The 20,952-nt window shown below is 37.5% G+C and overlaps 1 protein-coding gene across 1 annotated transcript; it reads right to left on the bottom strand.

The window, feature by feature from the left end:
- Positions 1 to 2,945: 2,945 nt before the first annotated feature.
- Positions 2,946 to 20,842, bottom strand: LOC133520688 (mucin-5AC-like). The gene is made up of 9 exons (XM_061855295.1): positions 20,520 to 20,842; positions 20,278 to 20,427; positions 15,765 to 15,897; positions 15,168 to 15,343; positions 14,335 to 14,516; positions 13,013 to 13,220; positions 12,354 to 12,414; positions 11,892 to 12,277; positions 2,946 to 6,618 (listed from the first exon to the last, which is right to left on the bottom strand). The coding sequence occupies exons 1-9, from the start codon at positions 20,566 to 20,568 to the stop codon at positions 3,587 to 3,589; spliced, it is 4,377 nt and encodes a 1,458-aa protein (XP_061711279.1). The 5' UTR covers positions 20,569 to 20,842; the 3' UTR covers positions 2,946 to 3,586.
- Positions 20,843 to 20,952: the final 110 nt, after the last annotated feature.

Raw genomic sequence — 20,952 nt, 5'->3', positions numbered from 1 at the left:
GATTACAAGCGGTCACGTAAGTGAATAATTAACGGAGCTAGAATACTCCAATGTGAAAAATAAATAAAGTATGCCGGTCTTGCCCACAGTCACCTTACATAATTATGTATGCCACCTGATGGGTTATTATTTTTTAATTAATTTTATTTTCATGAATAGTAATTTTTTCAATATGTATTATGTATTTAATCTTTTATAAAATGATTTAATAGCAAATTATTAGTAACAAACTTAAACAAAAAAGCACTTTTTTGATAATATGGTCAATAAACGTTGCATTCGTAACTTGTTATTATTATTATAGCATTTAACTATCGAAAAATAATGTAAAACAACAAAAGACACGAAAGAAAAAAATCGAAGTTGTCAAAGAGAATTAAGAACACCAAGAGTGCTCACCCTATACAACAGTTTTGTTACCAATAATACTATTATTTTCGTAATCTACATCTAGCGTCAAGTAGCGGAACTCTCAGTACTGCTACTCGGCAATAGATATCGCGGCAAACAAAAAGTCTAATGCTCAACGAATTTCAGCTAATATTATAACCAGAGTAAGCGTTGGTACCAAAACTGATGTATGGAGTGAGCACTGTATTTACTTCTTATTTCTCTGTTAAGTTGTGGACTTTTGACTGCACTAAGCAAAAAACCGAACAAGTGCGACTCGGACTCGCCCTACGACGGTTCCGTACTTTTTAGTATTTGTTGTTATAGCGACAACAAAAATACATTATTTATGAAAATTTCAACTGTCTAACTGTCACGGTTCATACCTATTTTTGGGTCCCATACAAAAAAAAAACAGACTTTATTTTTTTCTGCTTTCGATATATAGGTATGCTTTATTTTGAAAAAAAAACTGCACATCACATTTATTGTTCCATATACAATTCTCCATCGAATAACATTTAAAAAAATGATTTTGTGAGAAACGTACAATGTCCTCTTCAGCCTGATCAGATGTATCCTCTCTTCAGCCAATCCAGCCCACAGCTCATTCTCCCAAAGCCGTTTTTAGGGTTCCGTAGTCAACTATAGTTTCGCCATGTCCGTCTGTCCGTCCGTCCGCGGCTTTGCTCCGTGATCGTTAGTGCTAGAAAGCTGCAATTTGAATACATGCTATAGAACGGTAAGATAAAGATTACAAAATCATTTTGTTAGGACATCCATAAAAAATATTTTTTTTTAGCTTAGGTCGAAGTTATTGGGGTCCCAATGGTGTGTGGTATTGTTGGATAGGATTTTCAAAACGAATAAGGGTCTCCAAAAATATATTGTTATTGAGTGAATAATCGCTCCGGAAGAAAAAAAAATGTGTCCCCAACTCTTGAACCATGGGTCCAAAATATGAAAAAAAATCGTACAAGAGCTTAATAAATACTTTTTTATCGATCCTGCCGTTTTTGCGTCATTGCAAAGTCTTCTTAGTAAAGACGTACAAAACACTGCGAAGGTACAATGATACTTACTATTAGCCCCCGTTTAGCTTATTCTGACAAAATGGTAACTACGGAACCCTACACAGAGCAATTGAGCATGCTCTTGGCCTTATTTTTGTATGTTGATTTTGGGCCTTCAGAGTTTTTGTCCACCTCTTATATGATCTGAAAAACTTTTGTTAGGGTAGTGGCACCAATAGACGAACAATTAAGCGACTCCCTCAACTTAAGATTTTTTTTTCTTATGTTATAAGTTTGGAACGCGTTTCCAGTAACTTTTTTAAAATTATTTATAATCATTTATACGCATAATGCCTAAACGCAAAACGCCATTTTGACGTTTCGCGTAATTTAATAAAAAATACGCGTAACGCCAAATACGCTTTATGCCATAAACGCAGAATGCCAAAAAACGCATAATACCAAAAAACGCAAAACTCCATTTTGTCATTTCGCGTATTGAAGAATACAAATCCCCCATAATGGCAAAAACGCTAACATATAATTATATGTTAACAGGAACTATTTACTGTCAATTTTATTGGACCAACTATAGGTAATTATATAACACATTGACACATTACATTTGCTCTGTGATACTAGACGTAGTAAAATGAATGAATGAATAAATTCACGATGTCTTGGGTGTGGATCTCGTTGAAATCTTAGTAAACAGGACCCAGTCGTAATGCACCCCAGCAGCCGGGACTTTCTTGTAAATGTTGCTGGCATATCCGTCTGTTGGGCGGTATATAGATATTATAATGATACAGCAGTTTCACTTTTAATAAATTGTGTGGGTATAAAAGGAATGAATTTGGGCATCCGTTAAATATGCAGCTGCTGCTTCCATCATCGTCATACAATCGTACAAGCTGTCCCTCCATTTTCCATCAAGTCCTTACTTAAGAGAATATAATATCCTAACGGTAGTCCTCACACCAAAAAAACAGCTATAATGAAAATACAGCTCAATTGACATTAATATTATTACCGATGTTTTTACTTTTTACACCGTTTGATTTTGGCATTAACTATGCGTATTTGTTTTTTTTTTAAGTTTTTGGCATTATGCGTATTTGGTGTTTTAAATTTTTTGGTATTATGCGTATTTGGTTTTTATACAACTTTGGCATTCCACGTGTTTGGCATTAACAGCATTTAGCAATACACGTCTTTGGCGTTTCGCGTTTTTGGCATTATGCGTCTAAACTATCTTACAATAATTCAGTAATTTTATAAAAATAAAGGATGTTTCCTAATTATGAACAATTTGGTCCTGTAGTTGAACCGATTTAAATGATATCCTTCAGTATAGAAATGTAATAAAATTTAAATAATATAAAATAGTCATATAGTATACAGTCATAAAAGACTGCTTTTCATATAAACTAATGGTTTCAATTGCCTAAATGAAGCAACTAAGATTGAAAACGGCTAAGAAGTGAATGATCGTTGTAATAATAATATTATTCGACGGACATAGTAAATAAAATATCCAACTACAAAAAAATATTTATTAACGTATTAACTGTGACCAGCGCAGTTAAATACAAAGAACGCTTAATAACAAATTAGACCATATTAAGATATTTACAATGCTTACAAAATTCTAAGTTGTGTTATGTGTCTTACACATATAAATATATTTCTCTAAATCAACACTTACATTACCTACTTACACATACACACTCTGTACACAGTCTTCTAAATCGTATATCTTTCTTAACCTATCAAACGCCAGTCTGTACAACTCAAGCAGTCGGAGGGTTAATCGGATAATACCTAATTATTACATGTATTTTAACTATATGAACAATTTAAAAAAATGTAGATTAATCAAATCTTCATTATTTTTAATCAATATGTCATTGACAGATGCCAAAGTACAGTTTGTGCCCTAACATATGTATACACTTTTCTATACAGCTAGTATAGCGACGTGGATACGTTGGGGCACTTACTGTACAATCAGCGACAGAATTAGCAAAGCAAAGACATGGAAAGTATCTACATACAACTCTATTGTCAAATGAGAATTATGTAGATCGATCTGGGCATATTTTGCTCAACTACTTCAGCACACAGTCAATATGAACGTGTCATGTCAAAATAAATAATATTCTCGATTCAATAAATCGCGTTCAATTCGTCGTAGATCCATGTAATTTGGTTAGTAAAACTTCAATGTCCATATTTTTTAAATCTTTTGTCAAAATAATATGAGTGTCCGGTTTCACTCTCTTATGATCAGTCACAGATTCATCTGAAGCAGAACTGCAACGTAATCTTTTTCTTTTCCTATTTTCCGTTTTTTCTCTTAGTTCAGGTATTTCTTCCGGATCTTCTTCTTCTATCGTTACGGAAATTGTGTTTTGAGTCCGTGATGGACTATCAGCTTTTAGTGGAGTATCTATACTAGTCAGGGTTGAATCGAATATTGAATAGCACTGAGCTCTGATATGGTCTTTCATCGGTGTGTACAACCTATCAATATTAGAAATCGAGCTTACAGCCATCTCTGTCTCTTTAATAGTCTCACCGAGATCTTGAAAATCTTCATCCATTAGAATATTGTACGACGAAGCTCTCAATCTGACAACATCACCGTCATCAATGCATATTTCCAAAGAAAATTTATCTTTTAATTTCGGGTCTTCTTCGGGTGGTATTTCGGGACGTGCTATTCCATCGTGTTGAACTATTAAATAATTTGCACTACCTTCTTTACAGTCATGAACACTAAAATCTTCTTCTAAATACTCTTCCTCAGAGATAACATTTTTCGGTAAAGTACTCTCGCTCTCTGCGGGCCTCTCTAATGTTCTATTACTTCTCTCTTCATCAACAATGAATGGCAAATTAGGTCGATTATCCTCTGGTACTGGTGTACTTAACAAATCCCGTTCTATTTTTTTGGCTGTCTCTATATCAAATCCGCGTTTTATTAAGTCGTTTTGTAAACTACCTTCATTTTCTTTGTAACCTGATCCCATCGTACTGTCTATGTACTCTTTTATTTGCGACATTTCATTATCTTTATGACTTGAGTCCATTGTTTTGTTTATATACTCCTGTATCTTAGATATTTCATCTTCATTCTCGCGATCAGTTTCACCCAGGGCTCTGCTTTCTTGAGAGCCGTCGTCGGACCATCGAAGAGGAAGTTGTTCAGTATCAGAATCTTGGACACAAGATACACTAGAATTTTGAATCTCACTTTTTGATTTTTCCATGCTTACTGCTTCTGCTGAGTCATGGTCCGAAGATTTGAATTCAGTGCGATGCAGTTTTCGAGGCGTGGCCGATTTTCGACGGCGTTTGGTGGGCACAGCAGCGGCATGAGGTGAATTACCAGAAACTTTACTAGACGTTCTCATTCTGGGCTTTCCTTTTAACGTAACTTGTGATGATTCAGAGGATTTTCTACTACTTTTTCTTGAAGAATCTTTCGTGGGCGTATTCCGTGGCTTTATTTTCATAAAAGGTTTTTGCGTAACTTTTTTAAGTGGTGAGCGCTTTTTAGATAAGCTAGGTTTGCTCTTGTTGTCTGATTTAGTTGTATGCTTTCTCTCACTTCTTGGTGCAGGAACATCTTCTTTTAGGGTATTATCAAACGAACTATTAGCACTAGCTGAATCACTACACGATGAGACATCGTCTTTTTTGTTTGAATTCGTACTTTTGGTAGTCATTGGACTATTATAATAAGAGACATTTTTGGTACACTGCCTTACTGGTCTAGACCTATTACTTCGTCTTGGCTTATTGCCTTTAAGATCAGGTTCGGCTGTACTTACAGTGACTGTTTCCTTAGAATTATCTTTTGAATGGGTAGATGTTACGGGACATATCGTATCATCCACGATGCGTAAATAATCTTGGTCATCCGGTTTATAATATGAGCCGCCACTTGAGTAGTCTGTGGGACGAGAAGAATAAGAGGAAGGAGTGGCTTGCTTAGTTTTCGGAGTAAAAGGCGTATTTGAAGTCAAAAATCTAGGCGTCGGTATATCCGTTATTTTTATATCTGACATAGGATCATCTGGTAATTCCGGCCCCAAAAATCTAGGAGTCTCCATTTGAATTTCATATAATGCCTGTTTGTATGGTGTTTCTAATATATCTGAAATATTGAGTTTACCTCCAATCTCATTTCTCAAAGACAATCTTTCTACTTCAGGAGTGACGATGCGATCCTCGTCATTTGATTTATCTTTTAGTTTTTCAGGTTCACATGCAGGTCTTTCTCGAGCATATTGAATTATACCTAGTGGAGACACTGTTGGACTTGGGACATTTTCTTCAGGCCTCTCTACTGTTTCCGGTTTGTCTTTTTTCTTTTGAAGCTTATTATTGACGGAATCATTGCTCTTAACGCTTGATTTTTTTCGCGTTTTTTCTGCGGTATTTACTATTGTCTTATTTTTAACATTTTCTTTCTCAATCATACATTTCTTTATAATTTTCTGTTTAGGTTTAGATTTCGACGATGGTGAAAATATGCGTTGTTTCAATGGCTGTTGACTACCTGCCACTAGAGCCCGGAGATCAGCATCCCAATCTCGTTTCTTGTTTTCCACAATTTTTTTCCTGACACTTTTATTTGCCTCTAATGTTTCTGTTTCATTAATTTTATCTGCATCAACTGTTGTCTCTGATTGGCCCGTATTATCTAAAATTATTGAGCCACGAGGAAAAGATACATTAGGGCTTTTACTAATCATAACTTCAACAGGCTTGTCAGACTCGGCTTCCTCATTAGGATTTTCACTAGTCGGTTCATTTAGAATCCTTCTTGGAGTAGTGAAATCTAAAACCCTAACATGTGATGTCGTTCGACGCGGCGTAGATGAAGATTTCCTCATTGGCGGTAGTCCTTGTGGCGTACTCGTACTAGAGCCTGGAACTGTATTATCTTTAGGTACTGAGGCGTTTCTTAATGCTTCTACAGTTTTCACTAAGCCGGGTTGACTAGCGGTAGTGTCTTGCACGGTGGCTTCTTGCGGTTTGTGAGCATTCGGTACATGACCCGTGACGTTTGAGGAACTATTGGAAACATCGACCGCTAATGGCGTAAGGGGAAGCGGAGCGGAAGTGGTCGATGTCGTAATACTGGAACTCTGGGCTGACATGGTTTGTGGTTGGCAAACAGTCGGTGCCGTCTTTGATGGACCTGAAATCATGACGAATCTAGTTTTAAAACTTGAAAATCATAAAGGTCTAACAAATTAATGTTATACATACAGGCATGCTGTTTTAGGAAGCCAGGAAGCGCTGGTGGCCTGCCGGTAAGAGCGTGCGACTTGCAATACGGAGGTCGCGGGTTCAAACCCCGGCTCATACCAATGAGTTTTTCGGAACTTATGTACGAAATATCATTTGATATTCACCAGTCGCTTTTCGGTAAAGGAAAACATCGTGAGGAAACCGGACTAATCCCAATAAGCCCTAGTTTACCCTCTGAGTTGAAAAGTCAGATGGCAGTCGCTTTCGTAAAAACTAGCGCCTACGCCAATTCTCGGCATTAGTTGCCATCGGACCCCAGGCTACCATGAGCCATGGCAAAATGCCGGGACAACGCGAGGAAGAAGAAGATACAGGCATGCTGTTTTATAAATAAATAAAAACGAATTGTACAGATTATTTTAACTATGATAAAGGCCATTGTTGTTATTATTATTAATTATGGAATGTTATTAAAGTATAAGTATTTAAGAGCCCTTAATCCTTGGAGCGTTCTCCGATTTCACGAAATAACGCTCGATAGATGGCGTTGGCGCTCGGTACGCGAGCGCCGGCAACGCGACGCGCGTTTCAATGCAGACTAGAATAATCTTGATAGTTTTCAATATAATTTCAAGCAACATTAATTTTAGTGTCATATGATATCATATGGGCACTCTTTATTTTATTGTATATGCACAGTAGTTTTTTTTTTATGTACACTACTACTAAGTGTACAGACTACAGAGTGTACTATAACCCTTGCTCTTTATTCTGTCTCTTTCACACCAATGGAAAATGAAGAAGTTACTAAATGACTGCAGGTATAAATAAAGTATATTAGTGCGATAGAGAGACAGATAGTGTTTCGTTGTAGTATCGTAAACGATTGGCATGTTGGCCACACACTTGCTTAGTGCCTAGCCAAAATACCAATCGTTTGCGTATATTAGTGCGATAGAGAGAGAGTAGTGTTTCGTTGTCGTATCGTAAACGATTGGCATGTTGGCTACGCACCCATGATACCTAGCCAAGAAGCCAATCGATTGCGCATATTAGTGCGATAGAGAGACAGATAGTGTTTCCTTGTCGTATCGTAAACGTTTGGCATGTTGGCTACGCACCCATGCTGCCCAGCCAAGATGCCAATCGTTTGTGCATATTAGTACGAGAGAGAGACAGATAGTGTTTCGTTGTCGTATCGATTGGCATGGTGGCTACGCACCCATGCTGCGTAGTCAAGATGCCAATCGTTTGCGCACATTAGTGCTATAGAGTTTCAGTGTTATTTGAAATCACGTTAGGGTTTGTATTATTATTTTTGACCCGAATGAAGTCCATCCAGGTTCTTATGATGGAGTCAGGAGTTGGTCACCAGAACTCCTAATCTACTCATTATAATTCCATCGTGCTTGGGCTCAAAAGATTTGCCCTGACGAACACCATCGATCTAGATGAGGTCCAGGGTCTCATGACGGAGTCAGGAGTTGGTCACCAGAACTCCCCAGAACTCCTAATCTACTCATCATAACTCCATCGAGTTTGGGCTCAATAGATTTACCCTGATGAGCACCATCAATCTAGATGAAGTCCAGGGTCTCATGATGGAGTCAGGAGTAGGTCACTAGAACTCCTAATCTACTCATTATAATTCCATCGTATTCGAGCTCAATAGATTTGCCCTGACGAGTACCATCGATCTAAATGAAGTCCAGGGTCTCATGATGGAGTCAGGAGTTGGTCACCAGAACTCCTAATCTACTCATTATAATTCCATCGTGTTTGGGCTCAAAAGATTTGCCCTGACGAGTACCATCGATCTAGATGAAGTCCAGGGTCTCATGATGGAGTCAGGAGTTGGTCACCATAATTCCTAATCTACTCATCATAACTCCATCGTGTTTGGGCTCAATAGATTTGCCCTCACGAGCACCATCAATCTAGATGATGTTCAGGGTCTCATGATGGAGTCAGGAGTTGGTCACTAGAACTCCTAATCTACTCATTATAATTCCATCGTGTTTGGGCTCAAAAGATTTGCCCTGACGAGTACCATCGATCTAGATGAAGTCCAGGGTCTCATGATGGAGTCAGGAGTTGGTCACCAGAACTCATAATCTATTTATCATAACTCCATCGTGTTTGGGCTCAATAGATTTACTCCGACAAGCACCATCAAATTACCATTATGATGAATAGATTAGGAGTTCTGGTGACCAACTACTGAGTCCATCATGCGACCCTCGACTTAATCTAGATCGATGGTACTCGTCAGGGCAAATCTTTTGAGCCCAAACACGATGGAGTTATGATGAATAGACTAGGAGTTCTGGTGATCAACTCCTGAGTCCATCATGAGACCCTGGACCTGATCTAGATTGATGGTGCTCGTCAGGGCAACTCTATTGAGCCCATACACGATGGAGTTATGATGAGTAGATTAGGAGTTCTGGAGACCAACTCCTGACTCCATCATGAGACCCTGGACCTCATCTAGATCGATGGTGCTCGTCAGGGCAAATCTTTTGAGCCCAAACACGTTGGAATTATAATGAGTAGATTAGGAGTTCTAGTGACTAACTCCTGACTCCATCATGAGACCCTGGACTTTATCTAGATTGATGATGCTCGTCAGGGCAAATCTATTGAGCCCAAACACGATGAGGTTATGATGAGTAGTTTAGGAGTTCTGGTGACCAACTCCTGACTCCATCATGAGACCCTGGACCTCATCTAGATCGATGGTGTTCATCAGGGCAAATCTATTGAGCCCAAACACGATGGAGTTATGATGAGTAGATTAGGAGTTCTGGTGACCAACTCCTGACTCCATCATGAGACCCTGGACCTCATCTAGATCGATGGTGCTCATCAGGGCAAATCTTTTGAGCCCAATCACGTTGGAATTATAATGAGTAGATTAGGAGTTCTAGTGACCAACTCCTGACTCCATCATGAGACCCTGGACTTTATCTAGATTGATGATGCTCGTCAGGGCAAATCTATTGAGCCCGAACACGATGAGGTTATGATGAGTAGATTAGGAGTTCTGGTGACCAACTCCTGACTCCATCATGAGACCCTGGGCCTCATCTAGATCGATGGTGTTCATCAGGGCAAATCTATTGAGCCCAAACACGATGGAGTTATGATGAGTAGATTAGGAGTTCTGGTAACCAGCTCCTGACTCCATCATGAGACCCTGGACCTCATCTAGATTGATGGTGCTCGTCAGGGCAACTCTATTGAACCCAAACACGATGGAGTTATGATGAGTAGATTAGGAGTTCTGGTGACCAGCTCCTGACTCCATCATGAGACCCTGGACCTCATCTAGATTGAAGGTGCTCGTCAGGGCAACTCTATTGAGCCCAAACACGATGGAGTTATGATGAGTGGAGTAGGAGTTCTGGTGACCAACTCCTGACTCCATCATGAGACCCTGGACCTCATCTAGATCGATGGTGCTCATCAGGGCAAATCTTTTGAGCCCAAACACGTTGGAATTATAATGAGTAGATTAGGAGTTCTAGTGACCAACTCCTGACTCCATCATGAGACCCTGGACTTTATCTAGATTGATGATGCTCGTCAGGGCAAATCTATTGAGCCCGAACACGATGAGGTTATGATGAGTAGTTTAGGAGTTCTGGTGACCAACTCCTGACTCCATCATGAGACCCTGGGCCTCATCTAGATCGATGGTGTTCATCAGGGCAAATCTATTGAGCCCAAACACGATGGAGTTATGATGAGTAGATTAGGAGTTCTGGTGACCAGCTCCTGACTCCATCATGAGGCCCTGGACCTCATCTAGATTGATGGTGCTCGTCAGGGCAACTCTATTGAACCCAAACACGATGGAGTTATGATGAGTAGATTAGGAGTTCTGGTGACCAGCTCCTGACTCCATCATGAGACCCTGGACCTCATCTAGATTGAAGGTGCTCATCAGGGCAACTCTGTTGAGCCCAAACACGATGGAATTATAATGAGTAGATTAGGAGTTCTAGTGACCAACTCCTGACTCCATCATGAGACCCTGGACCTCATCTAGATCGATGGTGTTCGTCAGGGCAAATCTTTTGAGCCCAAACACGATGGGATTATAATTAGTAGATTAGGAGTTCTGGTGACCAACTCCTGACTCCATCATGAGAACTTGGACTTCATCCGGGTCAAAAATAATAATGCAAACCCTAACGTAATTTCAAGTGAAAATGCGTTTTTCAGAAAATCGCAGCCAAATAACACTAGACCTTACTCATAGTGTTGTGTTCCTGCCGGTGAGTAAGGTTGCCAGAGCTCAACGAGGGGCGGGAGGGGGTTAGGGTCGGCAACGCGCATGTAACTCCTCTGGAGTTGCAGGCGTACATATGCGGGCCGTATGCTTGTTTGCCACCGACTTAGTATTAAAAAAAAAGTAATACTGAAAATCCATCAATAAGCGAGTCTGTTAGGCATACTGTAAAAAATGAACTTTTATTAAGATTTTCTAATCGCAGTATATAGCACTTCTCGGAACTCCGTAGCTGATTACGATCGCAACGAATGCCTGACAATCGAGCACAGGTCCGTCCTCTAAGCGCGCTCCGCGCGGACTGAGAGCGGGGCGTCGCTGCTGCGTGATTTATACGTGTTTTAAAAAAATATAAATTTACGGCAATGTAGGTCCCATAGTTACGATTTTTTTTTTATAGGTTAACATAAAGTTACAGTTTGCTATAATATTATTTTTAAAGCAAAATATGCGTACAATTTGCGGAAATAAAATATAATAAAACCCTGTTTTCGCCAAAAAAATTAAGAAAACTCGGAAGGTATTTTCTCAGTTTTTTCAAATGAATCTTCGATTGTTAATCATTCCAGCCCCTCGTACGAGATATGTTGAATCAAATTGTAGTCATTCATGTACCAAATGATTCTTGTTTATAGCAAAATTGAGAATCGAAACGCCACATCTCACTGCAAAATTTGGAAAAGACTCCCAAAAAACCTCATTAAAAAAGAGGTTTAAAAGAGAAAATGAAAATTTGAACTGTTGGAGCCCCTAGTTTAGGAAACGATTATTTAAGTACATTATCAGTTTTTGAATAAATACTAATAGTTACGTCGTAATCTTGAATGAAAAAGGAAGCATTTTACAAAATACGCTCGTCTGTAGGAATAAGGACTCTTAACTTTAGGATTTGTCTTTGAAGAAAGAAAACAAAAACAAAATACCTGATGCTGGTACTATAATAAGTGTTGGCATCGCCATAATTTCATCTTTGGTATATATCAGCTTTTGTTCTACTGATTTAGGTCTAAATATGGGTGTACCATTTAAGCAAATTGTTTGAAATTGTAGCAAAGGTGTTGACGTTGCGTGTTTTGGCATTTTTATCAGTCTCTCGTCATTGCCTACTTTGACATTTGACAGAATGGTCACTTTTTGCTCCCCTGGCGTTGGGTTTGACGGTATATCATCATCGACATCTATTACTTCACTGGTTATTTCTGTAACATCATGTTTCACATTTCCGACTCTAAAGGCACAACTTCTTTTCTGAAAGGTCTTTACAGTTCTTTTATTTGATATTGTTTGCTCTGTGTCAGGACGTGATAATCTATAAAATAAATAAAAAACATATAAAGAACATTGCTAGCAATTTTAATGGTTAATTAATCAATAGTTCAACTTACGGCACCGTTAAATTTTCTGTAGTACTAGAATCTGGCACGTTAACATTTGTAGAGGATGCACCTGTAACATTTATATAATAATAAGATTACTTATTTGTATTACTTATACAAATGGATACCGTTTTATAAGGCAAGTGTCCGGCTTTTTATTCCTAATTGCTATCACTCAATAGCCTAGCACATTTTGGATTTCATAAACTTTCAGATTCCCAGAGTTAAATACTATTTTGTGTAGTTAGAAGGCAAAATGAATGTAGGGTAATTAGTTCAGTTACCTAAAACACCCACGTAATAGGTAACTGCTATGGCCACTACATAGTAATTGGCCACTCCTAACAAATAAGAAAGAAACAAGCCAATCGACGTCTTATTGTTTAGAGTGGCCAATAACTATAGCAGTCACTGTATACTATTTGACTCTGTACATTTATCTACTTTTCTATGGTAATATAAATATATATATACATATTATATAGCTTAGAATAAATTTAAAAGTGGAAAATTACTGACTTGGGTGGGACTTGAACGCACGGCCTCTGGATACAAGTTCAAGTCTTACCCAAGACAGTAATTTTCCACTTTTGAATTTATTCTAAGCTTAATGGCATCGTTCGCAGACGTTTCTGCTTGTTAAAAATTATTTTTTTATATAAATATACCTGGACCCCTAACTCCTGTACTAAAATCTTGAAAACTTTCAGGTTGGCAGTTAGGTATCCTATTATTATTAGTAGTTTCGGTGCTCATCATACTATTGTTATCTCTTAGACCTCCCGTAACATTGCTTTTATTGTACACTTGATTCAGTACGGTGTTGAATTCTGCTATATTTTGTGAACACTCTAATGCTGTTGTGTTACCAGTGACCTGAAAAATATATTAGTTAATTTAACAATACACATAAATTTATTTATTCCCAACACTCTGTTTTTGTTACAAATTTTACGTAGGCCTCAGTGTGTGGCATCATAGCATACAAACTCAATGTCTGTCTGGGTAAAACTGCAATTACTTCCTACTTTGTTAATTCTTATGGTCAAATTATGTACCCTAGGGTTCAGCTTGTGTTATTTACCTATTTTTAATTGGTTGTTTAATATAACCAGAGCTCATGAAAAGAATTGGTGAAGCACCACATCACAGATAGAAAAAAACAGCATAATACAAAAATGTTTGGTGTTGCTGTTCTTTAGATTTTTTTTTTTTATACTACGTCGGTGGCAAACAAGCATACGGCCTGCCTGATGGTAAGCAGTCTCCGTAGCCTATGTACACCTGCAACTCCAGAGGAGTTACATGCGCGTTGCCGACCCTAACCCCACCCCCCTCGTTGAGCTCTGGCAACCTTACTCACCGGCAGGAACACAACACTATAGGGGGTCAAGTGTTATTTGGCTGCGGTTTTCTGTAAGGTGGAGGTACTTCCCCAGTTGGGCTCTGCTCTAGATCTGGAATGACATCTGCTGTGCTGTGCCCTACCACACAAGGCGAGATGACATTCACATTGCCCATACCTCTCTTAGATGCGTGGCGACTGGCCTATTTCGGCGCACTGTTAATATTAGTAAACCAATTTATTTATATAAATAAATAAATATTATAGGACATTATTACACAAATTGACTAAGTCCCACAGTAAGCTCAATAAGGCTTGTGTTGAGGGTACTTAGACAACGATATATATAATATATACAAATACTTAAATACATAGAAAACACCCATGACTCAGGAACAAATATCCATGCTCATCACACGGATAAATGCCCTTACCAGGATTTGAACCCGGAACCATCGGCTTCGTAGACAGGGTCACTACCCACTAGGCCAGACCGGTCGTCAAATTTAAGTGCAAGTTATTTTAATATACTTACGTGCCGCTTTATAACATAAGAAGATATTGAGAGATTTGGCAGTCATGTTTTATGAACTACTTATTTCATAATATGACTGCATAAAATTTAAATTAGATATATGTACTTACATTTGGTGGTTGTGTAGTTGTAATATTAGGGTTTGGCTGAAGATGAATACTGTTTTGGTCGACATTTGGGGCGTCTACACCAGGATAACCGCCCGGCAGAATCTCTTGTTGACTAATAGTATTTGTTTGGCTTGTATGACTTGCAGTAACTCCAACATGTCTATTATCAAGATTCTGGTTACCTGTAAAATACAAGTTTACATTTATTTATTACATTAATACACGTGAGAAGCCTATTTTTTTAAACCACTATTATTTATAGTGTGTGCACGTAAGTATTATAATTGGGAACATTAATTTTTTTTTAATAGGTACTACTTAGCTAAAGAAGTGTTGTGGAGGGGAGAAGGCTATGCGACCAAGCCTGGTTTAATATGTTAGATAGCAGAAGGTGTTGTAGAAAGCAAATCGGGACTGGAACCTCAGGTGGCATGAGCTTTCTCTGCCAAAAATGTGGGAGGTCGTGCCGCTCACGCATCAGCCTCCACAGTCACCAAACCCGTCGTCTAAACAGCAATGCTCAAAACGTCTGCAATAGACGCAAAGGCCTGTGATGATGACTACTAAGGCTACAATTAAGGCAAATCCGATTGTCCAAATGAAATACACCCAGGTTGATCAAAAAAACAATGAAGTAATACTAGCAAAAAGGCCTGTGTTTTTATTAATTAAGGAAACTTAAAAATTGTTTTCTAAGTTATGTTCACACACTGTCATATGTGCTCAAGTATCCATGTTACCTCTGTCTGTAATATTGCAAACAAAAGTGACATAGCCATAGTGTTTCTGAACATCTTATTAATAAATACCAAGATGATATACTTTTGTCTTACCAGACAACTCAGGTAATGTATTTGTGACAGTACTTCTTCCAGCTTCAACAGACTCTGAATTGTTGATAGATGTACTCGACACTTTTCTTCTTTTATTAGAACATACACAACTCTCCAATTTGAGGGACAGACATGCTTCACATCCCGTTCTGGAGGTTGGCTCTTGTGAATCAGCACTGAAATAGAAATTTTAAATACATATGACGATGTATTTACATCTATGGGTTGAAACAGACAGACATCCTAGATGTAACTGCACATGGTCTGCAATTGTCATAGAAGTTGAAGCAAGGATGTGCCAACCCTAAATAATAATATTAATTCTTCAGAATAAAAAAAATCCCATGTCACACGCCTCAAAAATTTAACTCATTTATCAAAGTAACCTCAGCCATTTTATGATGCATCAATGAACTGGACAGTTGATAATATCATATTTGTGGAAATTATTTGTTTTGTAACTGTATGTCAATTTATCCAATGTTGAATATTAATGATTGAAAAGTTCTAATCTCAAAATACCTACCTATAACTGACACAATCACAATTCCAAACAATTCAACAACTCTTCAACAATTCTTAGAGAAAATATCTTACCTGACATGATCTCTGCACAAATCTTCTTGAACTCTCTTGACATCCACATACTGCACTAGAAGTTTGACCACTTCTAGTAAATTTGGACATTGAAATAGTCTCCTTCTCAGGGCTACTGGTTTACAGCTTTCAACTGTAAGAAGATACAGGTAAATTACTTGATTATCATACCCCCGGGTTTTGGGTGCAGGAATATGTTAGTTAGTGCTTCTGGAAATTTACTGCAAATCAACAATCATCGGGCCTTTTGGTATTTTGCATAAAAACGAGGTAGCACTAGTCTAACCACCCCAGCTCCTCCACAAAGCTAGCAATGCAATCAGGTTGCTAACTGCCTCTTTTAGTGTGCATGGAGTCCCTAGGTATTTGCTCCTGTATACTTCTACCTGTTTGCAATCTAGGAGTATGTGTTTTGTTGTTTCCTCTTCTTCCATACACACTCTGCACATGGGTCTATCTGTTTTATGGGTGCAGGAATTATTGTAACTTTGTTCAGTGCAAAGTGGTTACCAAACTATGAGTTAAAAATAGGTAGTAAACTCCAAGTGTGCTTAGAAATGTTAAAATAGTTTCTGTTTTTACAGTTTTTTCCTATTTTTTAGCTAGTGTAAAACATTCCCGCACCGGGTATGTTGATTATTGACAAATAGTTTGATTTTCTACCTTAATCTAAAGGTGATGTTCCATGCCTTAAGGGTCCTTATGCATGAGGAGCATTAAGACCCCTTAGGCATTGAACACCACAAATAGTATGTGGGATATGGGGGATATTTAAAACACACCACCCAAGAGTAAGATCCTTGTAATACAGACTTTATGAACATTATAATAAGGCAAAAAATAAAATGTATAAAAACCATCTGCCAAACATAAACAAGAACAAGGTATGTATGCCCTTTTTTTAAATGAATAAATATTATAGGACATTATTACACAAATTCATCAAGAGTTTAAGGCGCTCTTATAGACGGATTTTAGGTTGTTGAGGGGGTGAAGCAGACGAAGTGGTAGAACAAGCGAACGTCCTTATTGTGACGCCATCCGTATTCTGGTTTGTTAGTTCTGGGATCTTTTCCGGAAATATATATTGATTATGATTTATACTCAATGAAATTAAAAATTAGATAATTATATACAATACTAGAGTATACCGCGGCAAACTGAGAACCTAATAAAATGATACCAAAAATTTTGTGAAAAAAAAATATTACTTACTAATACTGTCTGCTTTAAATCATATATATCAAATAGAATCAAGATACCTATTCAAAATTTAGTTTAACTTAAAAATGCAATAGAAGTCAATTTCGGGTAAGTAGTGAAAAAAGGAAGAATACTAGCAAAGCTAAGTAATTTGTGGGAGCGAAAAAGGAAAGGTAGCATTTCTTTGCAGGTATTGAGATAACTTAAAACATAATTATAAAGTATGCATAAGCATATGTAGCTCCAAAAAGTAGATAAAATTTGCTATCTTCACAAAAAAAACCATGACTGTAACGACTATTTCTTTATTATTTTTTGAATTGACGATTATAAACTTTAAATGCAAAAGTCGAGAAAATTGCTATTATTACATACATATTATTAAAAGTTTATAATGGCAAAAAACACACTTCTACTTCGAAGTTATATAGTAATGAGTATAATTGACTGACTTTAATTAATGTCTAATACAGAAGCAGTCTGTTGTCTGTCTACTCTGTCTCTAATCAAATATTACAAGTATATTTGACCCACTGAGGTTTCAGATGAAGTTGAAAATGTGCATACATATGTAAGTAGGGTGACAATGAAATATTATGGTACCATCGAGCTGATCTGACATCGCAATCTAATTGCGTCTGAGGTTGTTAGAATTGTCTCCATGAGTATTATTTTCTTGTGGAAAGAAGTACAATTAAGACCTGTTCCGTATAGTTTTTTTACAAGAACACATTGATATACAAAACTTTCCGATTAACAAAATGATTTTATCTATAACTATGTTATTTATCCCTTCAAGTGGTGGCCCACCACTAACGGGTCGATGCGAAAGCCAGTAAGCTGTCGGCCACCAGAGTGTTATTTAGGTTAGTGATGTGTTACCATATTTAGTGCCAAAATTGAAGGCTTTAAGTATATTTGGTATCTTCTAGCGCCCAAAAGTAGCTAGCAAGTTAGACAAGGAAAACATACATACACACGCATGGTAACGCTTGGTTGCTAAGGACCGTTCATCCGGGAGCAAACGCCTAGGTCGAGTTCTGTCTTGATTTTTAAAGAGGTTGTTTTGTAATTTGTCTTTTTTAGGGTTCCGTAGCCAAATGGCATAAAACGGAACCCTTATAGTTTCGCCATGTCCGTCTGTCTGTCTGTCTGTCTGTCTGTCTGTCTGTCTGTCTGTCTGTCCGAGGCTTTGCTCCGTGGTCGTTAGTGCTAGAAAGCTGAAATTTGGCATGGATATATAAATCAATAAAGCCGACAAAGTCGTACAATAAAATCTAAAAATTTAATTTTTTTTAGGGTACCTCCCCTACACGTAAAGTGGGGGTGAATTTTTTTTTTCGCTTCAACCCTAGAGTGTGGGGTATCGTTGGAAAGGTCTTTCAAAACTAATAGGGGTTTTCAAGAAACATTTTTTGATAAAGTGAATATATTCGGAAATAATCGCTCCGAAAGAAAAAAAAATTGTGTCCCCCCCCCCTCTAACTTTTGAACCATAGGTCCAAAAAATATGAAAAAAATCGTGGAAGTAGAGCTTAAGAAAGACATTAAATGAAAACTATAGCGGACATGATCAGTTTAGCTGTTTTTGAGTTATCGCAAAAAGTTTTCCTTTCATAGTAAAAAGACTTACTTTAATTAGGTACTGATTATGCAAATTTGCCTATTTGTTTAACTCGGGTGAAAGGTACCGTTTCATCCCTTGGTTAACAATTTACTATACTTTAAGCTCCAGTTTAGCTTATTGTGACGTAAGAATCACTACGGAACCCTACACTGAGCGTGGCCCGACATGCTCTTGGCCGGTTTTATTTATGACTTAACCTTTGAATTATAAGCCCTACGTAGAAAATGAATTAGCAAATTACTTCCAATCATAACTTTATTTTGTGTTGGTAGTCATTTTTAATAAGGAAACTGGAAAACTGTCACTGTTGCTAGGTTTGATTAGTTAGGTGCGTGTGGCGAAATGCATAAACATTACAATAATTTAATTGTTCTATTCGAATAGCGTATTTCATGCTTATTATAACGATATATGCTTCAATATATACTTTTATACATAAATAAGCTTAAATAGATGAATTTGTAATATTCTTTGAATCCACGCTGAAAACCCAATGGGGCCCCGCCACTTGACTACTTGTCACGTTTTCGCTGCCACCACTTGAAGGGATATATTATAGGCCTTGACTAGTAATTCATTTCAAAATATACCATTGTAATACATACATATTATACATACGCACCCTTATACAAAAATGAAGAAAATATCTTTTGCGAAACTTTCGATCGATTTTCTACTAATAATCTGTATTGGCAGGAAAAATAGTAAAAGCATATCACAAAGATATAACAAGGTTCAAAGAAGAAGGTAAAATCATTGCTGAGACCTGAAATTGGCGGCAGAATGTCATCGAAATTTATACAAGAAAAGCGGCCAAGTGCGAGTCGGACTCGCCCATGAAGGGTTCCGTACCATTTATGACGTATAAAAAAAACTACTTACTAGATCTCGTTCAAACCCATTTTCGGTGGAAGTTTTGCATGGTAATGTATATCATATATTTTTTTTAGTTTTATTATTCTGTTAGTTTAGAAGTTACATGGGGGGGGGACACATTTTACCACTTTGGAAGTGTCTCTCGCACAAACTATTCAGTTTAGAAAAAATTATATTAGAAACCTTAATATCATTTTTGAAGACCTATCCATAGATACCCCACACATATGGGTTATTATGTTGAGTTGTATTTTATTGTGAAGGAAGTTGCATGATGAGAAAGGATAGAAAATTATGAATGTACTGTTATACAGTACATACATATGGCTAAACTTGTTTCTCCTTCAACTAACTACACAAGGTTTGCTTTACTATTCAACCCTCTATATATCTCTAGCATGTATATTGTTTTGACCAATTATTGACTATAGTATAACATTAAGTGTACAGCTTTGTCAATGCACTCAATTATTAACAATAAAGTACAAGTACCAAGTTTAGATAACAACAGCAAAAAAACATACATTACCACAAATTAGGTGAACCCATGTTATACACACATATTATTAATTAATGTATTTTATTTCGCCAATGATGGGATAAGGGCAAGCGAATGATGGTGATGATTTCGCCAATGAAAGCCATAATAGAGGCCACTTCCGAGTACCTCTAGGTACTCAGCAGTGGATAAACTGATGATCAGTACTACACACACATATATTTCAATTGTTTCTATTAACACATATTCGAGAACCAAATGGGATCATCGCAAGCTCAAGTCGGATGAATAAGAAAAGGTTTACCTACCATATATTTTGACCGCCCTATATTCTCCGAGCAGATGTCTCAGGGGCTGCATCGCGATCCTGTCAAACTCATTCTTTTCAGCATCTAAGTATGGACTCTGATGCAGGAATTCATCATAAGCTGTCATTAATTGTTCCTCTATGAGATACCCTGAAACAATCAATAACAAAGGGTGAAAATTGGTTCTGAAAGACCGTTACAATCCCCTAAGTATTAAATTCCCGCCAAAGAAAAAATCTTACCCAGTACGAGCTTGGCCAAATCCTGAGAGGGAAACGGTGGGAACGCCATGATAACTTATATATTCAATGTGGCGATAATACTAAATCATAATAAGCACGTTTATTGTTATATTTGTTATTTAAAACCCACAAAATACGAATTGAAAATGTCAAACCACACTAAAGCACATACAACAAACAACAGTCGACATATGTGCACAGACTATATATAACAGACACAAACAGACTGAAAATTTGTTTGTCCTATAAGTAGCTCGCGCATGTTAATGCTCCACAGATCTCAAAAAATTGCGATTTCAAATAATTTCTAGCTAAGCACTTGCAAGATCAATCGATCAATCAAAATTGCGCCGCAATGTAAAGAAAATCGGTTTGAAGAGGCCCTAGCTTGGATTGCAAATTTCCTTTTTTTTATTGGGCAATCCTAAAACGG

The sequence above is a fragment of the Cydia pomonella genome, chromosome 8 (assembly GCF_033807575.1).
Source record: "Cydia pomonella isolate Wapato2018A chromosome 8, ilCydPomo1, whole genome shotgun sequence".
Classification (NCBI taxonomy): Eukaryota; Metazoa; Arthropoda; class Insecta; order Lepidoptera; family Tortricidae; genus Cydia; species Cydia pomonella.
Note: the sequence above shows the minus strand (reverse complement) of the source record. Positions and strands in the feature narration are given on the sequence as shown.

Excerpts from the sequence above, each read along its gene's own strand:
- LOC133520688 (XM_061855295.1), bottom strand. The coding sequence starts at position 20,568 with ATGGCGTTCCCACCGTTTCCCTCTCAGGATTTGGCCAAGCTCGTACTG. Across the intron at positions 15,344-15,764 it reads TTGTGCAGAGATCATGTCAG|TGCTGATTCACAAGAGCCAA; the intron begins GTAAGATATTTT and ends TTTCTATTTCAG. Across the intron at positions 13,221-14,334 it reads CAACTACACAACCACCAAAT|GTCACTGGTAACACAACAGC; the intron begins GTAAGTACATAT and ends TATATTTTTCAG.